Consider the following 14,005-nt stretch of genomic DNA (forward strand, 5'->3'; position numbering starts at 1 on the left):
TGTCCAATCAGCAACTTCTTGGATTTCTAGAAACTAGAACTGTTCAGTTACAAACTCCATCGCACCTCACCCAAACACTGAAATATGGCCAGGTCAAATTACAGTTTTGCATAGCTTTATGAAAATTGGTTGATTATATTTTATCTTTAAACACTTATTAATGTTTGTACTTTCCTTTTACATTGCAGAGCCACTTTTTTCTCTTATATCAAATAAATCCTTGAAGGGAATTTTTTGTGTGTGTACCCTTAGCAGTGTTATCTTAAAAGGAAAACTAGGCCGGGCGCTGGTGGCTCACACCTGTCATCCTAGCAACTCAGGAGACTGAGATCTGAGGATCAGGATTCAAAGCCAGAAAAGTCTGTGAGCCTCTTATTCCCAATTAACCACCAGAAAACTGGAAATGGCACTGTGGCTCCAAGGTAGAGCTCTAGGCTTGAGCAAAAGGGCTCAGGGACAACACCTAGGCTCTGAGTTCAAGCCCCTCAACTGACAAAAGAAAAGAAAATTAGTCAGGTACAGACAGCTCATATCTGTAATACTAGCTACTCAGGAGGCTGAGATTTGAAGGTATAATTCCAGCCTAGGTAGGAAAGTCTGTGAGACTCATCTTTAATTAATCACCAAAATGCCAGAGGTAGAGCTGTGGCTCAAGGGATAGGGTGCTAGTCTTTAGTGAAAAAACTATGGGATAGCACCTAGGCCCTGAGTTCAAACTCCAGTATCAATGTGAGCATGCGCACGCATGCATGCACACACACACACACACACACACACACACACACACACACATACTTCACCAGGGCCCTTTCTTCCATTGCTCTTCCCTTTTCCTGTGTGTTTCTACTTACCACACTGGAGTCTGTAAAGAATCTAGAAAACCTACCGAGTAGGGTGAGTGATATCTTAAGTATTTCATGCTGTTCATTTATCAATATGAGCTTGTGTGCGTGTGGTCTTATTTATCCAAGAGAGTTGATGGTCACATTGTGCACTTGCAATGTGCACTGTAGATTGCAAATGCCTTGCAAATGGCGTGCCCCCCCCATTTGTTCTCATTTGATGCTCTCAAAAAACCAGTGAGCTAAGCAAATTTACCAGCCTTAGTGATTCGTGGAAGGTTATGGAGTACATGATAAAGTCTGGATGAGCCCTTCAATGCCAGGTGTTCTTAGGTCATGAGCCAGTTACTCCTAGAAATAGAAATAAAGCACATCTTGAATGATTATGATACTGTTATTTTGTGTGTGTGTGCACATGTCTGTGCTTACATATACGATACATATATGATAACAGAACTCCAGCACTAAGTATTTTCTCATTTGTCCTGCAGACAATGGAATCAAATTAATTAGTTCAATAAATATTTATTTAGTGACAGGTACTATTGAGTTGCTAGTGTGTGTTTGTGTGTGCATGTGTGTGTCCATGTGTGTGCGCTAGTACTGGTCTTGAACTCAGGATCTGTGTGTTGTCCCTGAGGGTTTGTTCTGCTCAAAGCTAGTGCTCTACCACTTGAGCCACAGCTCCACTTTGAACTGCAATCCTCAGATCCTCCACCAGTGTGGCTAGGGTTATAGCAGGCACCTAGCTGTATATATACTTTTGATTTTGAAGTTGATCTTTCTCTGGGCTACAGATGTGCATGCGACAAGAGGTTGGGAGGCTGGGCATCTGTAGTAGGGCACAGCTCAGCCTACAGATGGTAGGCAAATGCCTCTCCCTCTACATCATGCTGTGTGATAAGTTATGACAGTAATAAAGGGGTATTAAATGGATTTTTAGTTGAGGATAGTTTCAATCTATCATGCTTTCTTTTTTTGTCGGTGTGTATGTGAGGGGAGAGGTAGAGGAATATTCATATACTACACATCAGTGATAACTGTAGGTACCCCAGCTATGCATTAGAGACCCAGAGTTTACTCATTTTATAACTGAAAATTTGTACCTTTGACTAATTAACATCTCTCTGTTTCCCCCTCAGATCCTGGCAATCTCTGATTGTGTGGGTTCTTATATATAGGTCACGCACACACAAACACACACTAGCAACTCAATAGTACCTGTCACTAAATAAATATTTATTGAACTAATTAATTTGATTCCATTGTCTGCAGGACAAATGAGAAAATACTTAGTGCTGGAGTTCTGTTATCATATATGTATCGTATGTGTAAGCACAGACATGTGCACATACACACAAAATAACAGTATCATAATCATTCAAGATGTGCTTTATTTCTATTTCTAGGAGTAACTGGCTCATGACATATATATTATTCCTTAGTGGGTGTTGGGAATAGACTCAAGGCCCTTGCCCATGCTAAGTAAGCACTCTCCTACTAAGGCTATACCCATTGTCCTGGCTCAACATGTTTGATTCCACATATATGTGAGATCATATAGTATTTGTCTTTGTGGGTCAAACTTGTTCAAATGGATATTTAGTCATTTATTCATTCATATCACAGTTAAGTTTTATATATGTACCAGGCCAAGAGGCTCTGTGAATTCAAGAGATCATCTACAAGTCTAAGACATTAGTAAGTGGCTGATCTGGTATCTGAACCCAAGATTTCTCTAATTTTCAGTGACCAGAATTTTTCTCATAATACACAGCACTGTGGAATGTAAGGGTAGCAATGGGGCGTGGGATGAGGGAAGAAGTCATAGTTGGGCAAGCCAGGCAAAGAATGCTTGCCAAAGCAGGAAGAGAACACAAAAAGCACCAGGGCGGCCACCATCTTTCCCTCCCTACCTAGGACAATTGGGGGCAATTTGCAAGCACCACAGTCCCAGCCTCCGCAGGGTGGAGCTGATTTGAATAGAAGTTCTGCTGTGAACTACTGTTCTCAGCAAAACAAGTAGTCACCCAAAGACCTGGGTCACATGTGGTTTAAATCACTGCATTTATCTGCATCCTTGTCACTGGATTGGGAAGACGCCTGAATCCTCACTCCTGTCCCAAGTCTCTGGAGGTTGGGTTAAGGGGTGCCAAACAAATCTGGAAAAATCAACCTCATCTCTGGTGGGCCAGAACTAGGGAGAGGTTTCAGGAATAGTACAGTAACACCCCATCCACTCTACTAAAACCAGTCTGAACCAACAGAGATCTAAAACTTTCCATTTGATCATTTCACCCTGCCTAGTCATAAGTGTACCCTCAGTCCACGCCCTGCTGGGCTTTTCTGCAGCCCCAGGGAAGCTGGGAAGTGTCTGCTCTTAGCTCTCTGTCACTCCCACAATAAACAATCACTAAACAGCTTGCTGCCCCAGGCAACTATCTGTCCAGCTTGGCCAGGCTGGGAGACTTCCCCTAGCCAGAATGGTGGGAGGCGTTCTCTTTAAAGCAGAATTGAGACTCCAAGGACAGGAGGTATAGCCTTTGCCTAGCTCATCTTTACCGGAAGCATCTTCAGAAGGGTCTTATTAATGGGAGTTTTCCAATGGTAGAAATTTTGGGATGACAAATCAATCGAAGGAAAGGCCACATTTCTCTTACTACTAATAGCAAATAAGGTAATTCTCTGCTTCAAGGTTCCTTTCCGGGACAGTTGGCAGTTAAGAGATATTTTAAGATTCACCACTACCAAGACCATCACAAAGAGAATAATATCGCCCAACACTGAGACAAACATAACTGGCTTCCCTCTAGCTTTTGTCATGCTTTCCCCCCACTGTGATTTAATTGAATCGATGGGGTGTGGGTGTGGGTGTTGGGATGGAAGAAGGCTCTGTGGATAATGAGGTTTAGAATACTGACTCCAACTCTTAGTACAGGGAGGCAGTCGTGTGGCATTTTGCTTGATTATGCTAATTTCTCATCTTGGGGATTTAGGGTGTCCCAGGCATGGAAAAATGGATAGGCTATACAGGGGAATCCATAGATAGTTTTTTTTTTTTTTTAAATGCTTAGTAGGAAATTAAAAAAAAAACAACATTGGGCCTGGGAGGATGGGGGGTGGGCTGGGAAAGGCATTTATCCTGGTCGGCGAACGCTCTCTTGAGGCTCGGGTTCTCCCCACTTCTCCGTGTTTAAGCAGCCTTCACCCGGGGGCCTGCAGCTCCGGGAGGCGTTCCCCGCGGGCAGGCAGCCCAAGAGATGGGGTTCTCCGGGGCGGCCGGGACCGCTCCGGCGGCGTGGCACGGCCATCCCCGCGTCCCGACCCGCGCCTCTGGGCGGCGCTGGTTCCCGGACAGGCTGGATTCCCCGGCCCGGCGAGCCGAGAGGTGGGGGGTCCGCGGGAGGCGGTCGGGTGTGAACCGGAGAGCTCCGAGCGATCCGGTGCGAGCCCCGGGCGCTCCAGGCGCTCCAGGGGTGCCCGTGCCTCCCGCGCCCTCGCGCCGCGCCGGCGCCTGGGCCTCCGAGTCCGGGGGGTTATGAATGGGCGCAGCGGAAGCACCGCCCACCCCGGACGTGACGCTCAGCCAATGGCAGCGCGGGCTGCGTGGATGGATGAGGTCAGCGCTGTCGTGTCGGGAATGGAATGTGTAAGTGTAACATTCAGAACCGGGTAACATTCGGCGGCGACCCAACGCGGCGGTCGGTCGGCAGCGATCGCGCGCGCGCGGGGCCTGCGGAGCGCCGCTCGCTGGCTCGGCTCCGCTCTGCTCGCTCGGGGCCGGCACTGCCCGCGGGGAGGACGCGCCGCCTTCGCCGCCACCCAGCGCCGCCGCCGCCGCCACCGCCGCCGCTGCCGCCGACTCGGGCCCGGGGGGCCGGCCCCGGCGAGCCGGAGAGCGCAGAGTAAACACCGCCGGAGTCGGAGCCGCTGCGGAAGGGAATAAAGAGAGAGAGAGAGAGAGAGATGCAGGGATTTGTGAGGCTACGGCGCCCCAGCTGCAAGACACACTAAGCCGGCTGCTGCTGCACCCGGGCTTCGGCTGACTTGTTGGAACCGGCGTGCTCGCTTTTGCACGGGAGTGTGGATGAGTTGAAGTTGCTTTTCCCGGGGCTCGTTTTCCACGTTGCTGGAGAGGTGTCGGAGAGGCAAGGCAATCACTTCGACTAGCCATTGATTGGGTATCGGGAGCTTTATTCCCCCCTCTCCTCTCCTTCCCACCCCCATCCCTTTCTTTCTTTCTTTCTCTCCTTTCTCCCCCCCCCTCCGTCTTGTTGCATGCACGAAAATTACAGTCCGCTGCTCGCACGCCCTGGGTGCGAAATCTTAGCCCTGCGCTCGCTCGCTCGCCCTCCTCTCTCCTCTCCTCTCCTCGCTCCCGTGCATCGCATTGTGCAACCCGAAGATGAAAGACCGAAGGGGAGAAAGTTAAAGAAATCGCCCACATGCGCTGGATCAGTCCACGGCTTGGGGAAAGGCATCCAGAGAAGGTGGGAGCGGAGAGTTTGAAGTCTTTACCGGCGGGAAGATGGCGGACTGGAGCTGAAAGTGTTGATTGGGAAACTTGGGTGCTTCGTGTGTTTATTTACGATTCTCTTGACCCAGGCAGGACACATGCAGGCCAAAAAACGCTATTTCATCCTGCTCTCAGCTGGCTCTTGTCTCGCCCTTTTGTTTTATTTCGGAGGCTTGCAGTTTAGGGCATCGCGGAGCCACAGCCGGAGAGAAGAGCACAGCGGTCGGAATGGCTTGCACCAACCCAGTCCGGATCGTTTCTGGCCCCGCTTCCCGGACGCTCTGCGCCCCTTCTTTCCTTGGGATCAGCCGGACCCCGAGGATTTCAGCGTGCACATCTCCCCCCGGCAGAAGCGAGACGCCAACTCGAGCATCTACAAAGGCAAGAAGTGCCGCATGGAGTCCTGCTTCGATTTCACCCTTTGCAAGAAAAACGGCTTCAAAGTCTACGTCTACCCGCAGCAGAAAGGGGAGAAAATCGCCGAAAGTTACCAAAACATTCTAGCGGCCATCGAGGGCTCCAGGTTCTACACCTCGGACCCCAGCCAGGCGTGCCTCTTTGTCCTGAGTCTGGATACTTTAGACAGAGACCAATTGTCACCTCAGTACGTGCACAATTTGAGATCCAAAGTGCAGAGTCTCCACTTGTGGAACAATGGTAGGAATCATTTGATTTTTAATTTATATTCCGGCACTTGGCCCGACTACACCGAGGACGTGGGGTTTGACATCGGCCAGGCGATGCTGGCCAAAGCCAGCATCAGTACTGAAAACTTCCGACCCAACTTTGATGTTTCTATTCCCCTCTTTTCTAAGGATCATCCCAGGACAGGAGGGGAGAGGGGGTTCTTGAAGTTTAACACCATCCCTCCTCTCAGGAAGTACATGCTGGTATTCAAGGGGAAGAGATACCTGACAGGGATAGGATCAGACACCAGGAATGCCTTATATCACGTCCATAACGGAGAGGACGTCTTGCTCCTCACCACCTGCAAGCATGGCAAAGACTGGCAAAAGCACAAGGATTCTCGCTGTGACCGGGACAACACGGAGTATGAGAAGTAAGTGGTTGCGGGGGGCCTGGGGCCAGGTGTGAGTTGGGTGGGTGGTGGGGGTCAGGACACAACTTTCTGTGCTTGTCTTGCCTCTTGTGACCCTCTTCTGTGCCCACCGGGTTCAAGTGTGGTGTTGGAGCTCCTTAGGCAAACTGAAAAGCCCAGAGCACTTTCCTGAGCCAAGTAGGTCTGGGCTTAGAAAACCTTCAAGGCCGTGTGTGTCTGTCTTCGGTTAAGAGCAGAGTTCTGATCCAAGTTTGGAAACTGTGCTTTGGCCTGGGGTACCAGAGGTGGTTTCTGGGTTCTGAGACCCTGGGAGGCTCTGATTTCAACCCTCCAGCCTACAGATCTTCTCTTCTAGAGTGGTGCTTTGTTGGCTATTCTAAGCATGGGTACCTCTGCTCCCTGGACTTTCCCAGCCTCCGTTTTCCTCCTGTAAGCTTTAGATTCTTGGTAGCTGAGGAAGGGTTTAAGTGAGCAGTGTTTTAACTAGTGTGCCCGTCTCCTCCTCCCTTGGGGTATTAACTTTTATACAGGCTGACTATAGGTTTGGTATAGCCTGAGACCTTGCATGCCTGCATTCATTCATTCATTCATTCATTCCTGTGTGTCCTGTTGCCCTCCCCCCCCTTTGGAACTTTAAAATCTGGGCCTCAGGCTCTTAGGCTGTAAACTTTTCTTGCTAATTTAGATTTCCCTTTCCTCTTTGTCTTTATCTATTTGCATATAAATTGAGGACTGTTACTCTTTGAATGGGTGTGAGTTGCCTCCTGGCCTTGGTGGTGTGGCTAGTTTTGTTCTGTTGCTAAGTAACTGATGCAGTTACTTTGTAGCCCTTTTTACTCCAGTTTTTCCTTCACAGTGACAGTCACTGACACACTGGACTTGGGGGCAAAGCTAGACTTCACAAATCTGCTTTAACCCTAGCTTGGCAGCTCAGTTTCCTGATAGAGGGGCTTGGTGCCCCAGACACTTCCACTTCCATCTGGCTGTGAGATCTAGTGAGTTCTTACAGTGCATTTCCACGTAACGCCAGATAAAAACCAGAGCAGCCTTGTGCTACCCAGGGAAGGAAGGGAAACCTCTCAGCTGAGTGTGTAAGAGGAACTGGCAGAGGTTGGCAGATTTTGCAATTGATTCATGAAATGCAGAATGGGGGGGGGGGTGTTGCTTCACTAACCTGATTGAAATGGGAAGGGGTAGGGTGGGAAAGAAGCCCTGAAATGAAAGGTTTGATTGTTGTCTGTGGCTTTTCTCAGACACCCAGACCTCTGTGGGAGGGACCAGGAGGGAAATTAAAGTCCTAGAATTGATCATAGAAAGCAAAGGAAGAAGTATCAAGTACTCAGATTCTACTTGGAAACCCCCAACACCTTTTGCTTTTTAAGGATAAGAAGAGCCAGCCGGAGGCTAGGATTCATCCACAGTCTGTATTTTACTCTTATTCCGGGGGCTACTGTATGGGAATGTTGGGGTGCAATTGCAATGGGTTAAAATTTTCTCACGAAAGAAACTTCAACTACAGTTAGTGAGGAGCTGCTCTGTTTATACATTTGCGTGTTCCTGTGGGTGCTTGTAAGAAGAAAAAAATGGTTTACAACCTTTCAGGAATTTCTTTGTCTGGTGGATGGATGGTGGAAGCAGCCTAACCTTTCAGTGAGTTCTCAGGCGATCACACTAAAATTATCAGGAAGATCATGGTGTTCTTCATTCTTCTGAGATAGTAGGAGCTGAGATTTCACTTTAGAATACTTGACATAAGGATTTCTGTGGGAAGCACCTTCACTCCAATAAACCAGTCATATCTTCCTTCCCTTCTATTTGCAAAGTAAATTTTAAATCCCAACATTTCCTGCTGTCAACAGTGAAGATAGGATTGGTTTCCTTGCAATTTTAATTTTTGCTAATTAAATTGAACTCATTATTGAACTCTCAGTGATTGGGCCAAGAAATCTGACACGCTTTGCACCCTTGTTTTGATTTAGGTGTAGAAACTACCAGGGGTCAAGACCTCAGGATTTTGTCTCTTTGGAAAGTAACAATTAAAGGGAAGCTGAGATTTATTAGGCAATGTTGCTCTGAGCTTCTCTTGAAGTTCTTCTTTTGCACACCTCCCCACCTTAACCTGGCTTACTTGGACTGGACATTTGTATTCACTGGCCTGGAACATCTAGAGTTTAAACTCACTTCTTGGACAGTCAGAAAATTTTCTTCTTGAAAAATGGGGCTTACACACAATGATGCCTTTAGCTTTTGATTTTGGACCACATGGAGTTGAAGTTAAGTTGGAAATGTGCAAGTAATCATGCCAGCCAAATGTGTATTGTGCTGTGGAACATTACTTGTCAGTAATGCACATCCCAAGCTTTCTGGAGCTGTCATGTGTGGGTAGGGTGGGGTGGAGAGGTCAAACTCCTCTGCTCCACTGCTGATCTCTCCAGAGCTTTAGCTAGAGAGGATAGGACACCAAAGTCAATCTATAGATGTGGTCCGTGCAACACCTGTGAGTTGATTCTGGTCTACCCTTCTGTGGAATGGACTTCTAGGATGCTTTTTGGCTGTCCCAAGCATTCATTTGGTAATGGCTTGTAAAAACACAATCAGTTTTCATCTACTTCTCATCTTTATTAACAAGTGCCTATGAAAAGACTTCAATTTAATTTGTTCCCACAGACAACCACATAGAAGTTCGCTTTGGACTCAGGGGATATGGTAATTAGATTGGAATTTTATGACTGTGTGCCCAAGTTAAGATACTATCATATATGCTCACATTTATCCACAGCAAATCGCTGGTGTTAATGACATGTGATATTGGAGGTTTAGTCCTGAAGGTCCAGGGCTTGTGTGTTACACCTGCAGTTGTGTAAAAATTAGATACGACTGCAGAGGCTAGAAGAGACATGTGGGATGAATGAAAGTTCTTCTGTCTTGCACTAGAGCAAAGTGAATTTCTTCTATAAATTTTGACCCAGACTTTCAGGATGATATTAAAACATCTATTTTTATGACACTCATAATTAATTTTCATCAGTTACATATTCTAACAGATGTAGATGACACTCGCTAAAATAAGTTGGTGTCGTGATGAGATGATTTGTAATGAGGCCTTAGAGAAATTTTGTTTTTCATTCCCTAAGCTTATTCATCCTTACAGAATTACTGAATTTTTGCTTAAACTTCACGGTTTAAATCCCTTCTGAGGGCATCATTATGAACTGTTAAGTTTGGCTATATGAAATAGAAGGAATAGCAGGAAATGCGAGGATGAGGCTGTCTTTGACACCTCTGAGGAAGCAGTGATGATCGGTTTTACACAGATCCCCTGGGCGCAGGCAGGTTGTGGTTGGGCATCTCCTTTTCCTGTACCCTACAGTCTTGGTATCTAAAGATGGGTAACCCCTCTGCTTCTGGCATCATTGTTTCACAGGTGTGGAATGGAGGGATGGAATATTTAACAGTGTCCAGTCTGAAATCTGGCATCAGGAGTAACCTTACAGTGAGGCCTTTTGGATTTCTCCTTTATCTGCTCATTTCCAGTGACACCCTTGAAAACTGGCCAGCCTCTGGGAGGAAATCCCAGCTTGTGATGTTCCTTATGAGATTTCTCCTGGGGATCTTTCAGAACATTGGAAATCTTTGACACACTTGGAAGCACACACAGATATGCACAGACACAGTTGTTGTATTCTTTTAAGGGCTAATGCCCATAAGCACAGTTTGTCATAGTTTTGAGGGCCGGTGCACCCTCCCCCCCACCGTTTAAGGCATCCTTAGATTTGTATTCAGTTGCCTTTACAGGAAAAAAGAATACATGCCCAAGACAGATAACATAAATTATTTTCTTTTCCTTTCCCAAGTTTCCTAAATTCTATTCCCAAACACTCTGACAAGTTTGTCATCCAGGAGTGAACCTTAGCTCGTTGTTTTCCTCTTCTCAAATGAAAGGTGGGTATAGCGATGCCTAGGCTTCAAATGTAAATTATTAGCACCTCCCAGCCCCCCACTATCTGTCGGCCAACACTAAATAAAGCCTTTCTAAAATACAGATTCAAATCAAGGTAGATCCTGCCCGGCACAAAATTATAAAGTGGGTAAGTACATCACTAGTTCTCTACTTCTCTCTGTTCTCGGTTTTCACTTCTCTAAATGTATGTTTTCCCATGATAACCCAAAGCTTCATATACAGAAATCTCTGATCATAGGTTGAGGTGTAATGTGCTACTCAAATGTGTTGGAATGTAGGGGTCTGTAGGATTTTCCCTACAAATAATGGCTTGCTCCTAAGGCTTGGGCTGGCCTTGCCACTAGGAGGCCACTTTTGTTCACTGACTGTTACAGCAACAGGATGGCACAGAATTGACCAAAAGGGAGACCTCACACATTTGGGTGGCTATTCTTTTTTTTTTTTTTTTTTTTTTTATGGCAGGCCATGGGGCTTGAACTCAGGCCTGGGCACTGTCTCTGAGCTTTTTATGAGCCATAGCTCCATTTCTGGTTTTCAGGTTTGTGGATAAGAGCCTCCCAAACTTTCCTGACCCAGCTGGCTTCAACCCGTGATTCTCAGATCTCAGCCTCCTGAGTAGCTAAGATTACAGGAGTGAGCCACCAGTTCCTGGCTATGGCTATGGTTCTGTAAGGGAAAGAGTGTCAGGGATGTGACTTCTTCCCCATTGCTCAGTGTGGAAGCCCCTGTCAATAGTGACCTTGAGGCTGAAGCAATATGGGCTTGAAAAGGCTTGGCTGCTTTGTTCACAGTCTTCTTGCTTGGTGTTTCTCAGACCATTGGCATGCTTTGTCTCCCATTACCTGGATTGTAAATGGTTGCCCTTGCACTACAGTCCATGTTCTCTGCCTCCCAGCTCTCTGTCTCTTCCCTCCAGCAGGCTGTTGGTGCTGGAATGCTCTCGGTGGCATGGTCTATTAAGAACAAGCCACAGGAGGTGAAGTGGCCTTTGCATTCTGCAGTCCTCCTTCTAGAATGTGGAAGTTCCCATTCCCCTGTCCTTTTGAGCTCCTTGACCTTGACAGAGTTCCAAATGGAGCCTCTTTCCAGACTGAAAGATTTATTGAGTGCCAGTTACTTAACCTCACCTTTCTTAGCTCATTTACACCCTGCAGCAGCCGCCTGGGCCGTATCCATTTTACAGAGGAGAATGTAGGCTGTGGAGGATAAAGCTTCAGGGTCACCTCAGTTGAGTGGATGGTGCCCTATGCAGGACCTCAGATCCCAAAGTCCTTCCTTTCTTTCAACAGAAGAGTCAACATTTCCACCTGTTAACATGCTAGTTTAAAACAAGTTCATGTGTTTGTGTGTCTAATCTTTGTTTTTGTTTATTATTTTGGTCATGGAGCTTGAACTCAGGGCCTGGAGGCTGTCTCTGAGCCTTTTCACTCAAAGCCAGTGCTCTACCACTTTGAGTTACAGTCCACTTCTGGTTTTCTGGTAGTTAATTGGTGATAAGAGCTTCAGGGATTTTCCTGTCCAGGCTGGCTTTGAACCATGATCCTCAGATCTCAGCCTCCTGAGTAGTTAGGATTACAGGCGTGAGCTCAGTTTAATCTTTCTTTAATCTTCTCCTTTTTTTTTTTTAAAGTATTGCTTTGCTTTATAAATATGTTTCGCAAAGGCTTTAACTAAAATATGCTAAAGATGGCCCCTAGTTGTAACATTTAAGCTTGAACTCTACCCCTTCAAGAAACTGGGCAACTTGTGGACTGGGTGGGTTCTGCTTTATGTTGTTTCCTGCAACAGTTCTAAATGACCTTTGCCCTCCTATATAGCTCCCTTGCAGGTTTTCCCTTTGCAGTGGTGCATGAACCTCTGAGAGGAGAACAGGTGGCCCCAAGGTGGATAATGGTCTTAACACCATAGAAATAGAAGCTCCACTGGATGATTCAGATTTTGAAGCTCCTGAAAGAAAGGCAGAGCTGGGCTAGGAATGTGGCTTAGTGTTACAGTGCTTGCCTAGCATGCATGAAGCCCTGGGTTAGATTCCTCAGTACCACTTGGGCAGAAAAAGCTGGAAGTGGCGCTGTGGCTCTAAGTGATAGAGTGCTAGCAGGGACAGTGGCCAGGCCCTGAGTTTAAGACCCAGAACTGGCAAAAAAAAAAAAAAAAAAAGGAGAGCTGCTGGCTTAGCTTAGGGCTAGAGTATGTGCTTTGCTTTGCAGACCTGGGCCTTCCTCAGCGTACATACACTGAAAAGGTGCTTACAAAGGCCATAAAAAGTTGTCAAACTGTCTTTCTGGGACATTGGGAAGGTACAGAAAATATGAATATGCAATTAAATTTCATTTCTAATCCCATTGTAAGCCAGGAAGTGTTAAACTCTATAGAATTATGGGTATATTGTTTCCAAAGATAAAATGCATTTAGTCTACTCTAGCACATCATACCTATGTTTGTATCATTGCATATCTAAATACCTTGGATAGATATATTAATGAAATCAACACAGTTTTCTTCCTTGTTTGTGCTATTTACCCATGTGTTAGAAGGACTACTAGCTAGCTACTATACCGAGCAAATCCAGCCCCCAGTTGGCTTGCCAGATCTTTTAGTCTGTTGGTTTTATGTAGTTGAAATCAGACTTTCGGTAAAGTTGCAATAGTTGTTTTTCTTAACAGTTTCCAAGACTGTTTTTCTATCCTACTGATAGCCTTTGAAAATAGGACTTTTAAGACATGATGTTCTTCTAATTCATGTACAGCTTACTTTCTTAGACATTTGTATCCCATCTCTTTTTAAAAATTAGAAATAAGGATTCTCTTATTATGAACCTTTGCTTCTTGATTTAAGTCTTTCTCTTAAGAAAACAACAAAGAACTTCCTTGCTCTCAGCTCTTATCCCCACCCCCATCCCAATCCCACTGAGGCCCTAGCTGTTTTTGAGGTGAAGCTGAGCACCCATTTAGGGAAGTAGCCATCATTAAATGACTGCTTAGATAAACATTTGTAGGTGTTAATTGGTCCTGCAGGGGGTCTTTGAAGCTCTACTTCTCTGGTTCCCTTTGAAGTTTTGTTTCTGCTCTAGCCAGAAGCTTCCTTGGGCTCTCACTGAGTGGGCAGCCCCAGACTTTGCTTTCTCTGAGCACAGTGCACACCACCACTTTGCTGGAATTTCAGTCTGCAGGCTTACCTGGGAGGTGCTGTTCTCCTAGCTGCTGCTTATCAGTTAATCAGGGCATCACTCTGGTTTTCTCCGTGGTTTTTCTTTGTTGACTCCGGATCTTTTCACCTGTAAGTAAGGCCTCTAGGTATAAGTACACAATTCTAAGGGACTTAAAAACCAGGCAAAAGCTGGGTGTTGGTGACTCACACCTATAGGTTTAGCTACCCGGAAAGCTGAGAGTTGAGGATCCTAGTTTAAAGTCAGTCTGTGCTGACTAATCTGACAGAGACTTGTATCTTCCCAATTCACCTGCCAAAAGCCTGTCGGGATGGCTCAAGTGGTACAGCACCAGCCATGATAGAGAAAGCTGAGTGAAAGTGGTAGGCCCAGAGATCAAGCCCCAGTACTGGCACACAAAACAAAGCAAGGCAAAGCAAAATAAACAAAATGCCAACAGAAAAAAAGGGAACCAACAGCT

General features: G+C 46.2%; 1 protein-coding gene across 1 annotated transcript in view; it reads left to right on the top strand.

Moving 5' to 3' along the window:
• Positions 1–4,546: 4,546 nt before the first annotated feature.
• The window catches only part of Ext1 (exostosin glycosyltransferase 1), a 277,579-nt gene continuing 268,120 nt past the window's right edge, over positions 4,547–14,005 (top strand). The window contains exon 1 of the mRNA XM_048359165.1: positions 4,547–6,418. Coding sequence (XP_048215122.1) covers positions 5,457–6,418 — 962 coding nt within the window. The 5' untranslated portion in view covers positions 4,547–5,456. The remainder of the gene's footprint in view (positions 6,419–14,005) is intronic.

The sequence above is a fragment of the Perognathus longimembris genome, chromosome 12 (genome assembly GCF_023159225.1).
Source record: "Perognathus longimembris pacificus isolate PPM17 chromosome 12, ASM2315922v1, whole genome shotgun sequence".
NCBI lineage: Eukaryota > Metazoa > Chordata > Mammalia > Rodentia > Heteromyidae > Perognathus > Perognathus longimembris.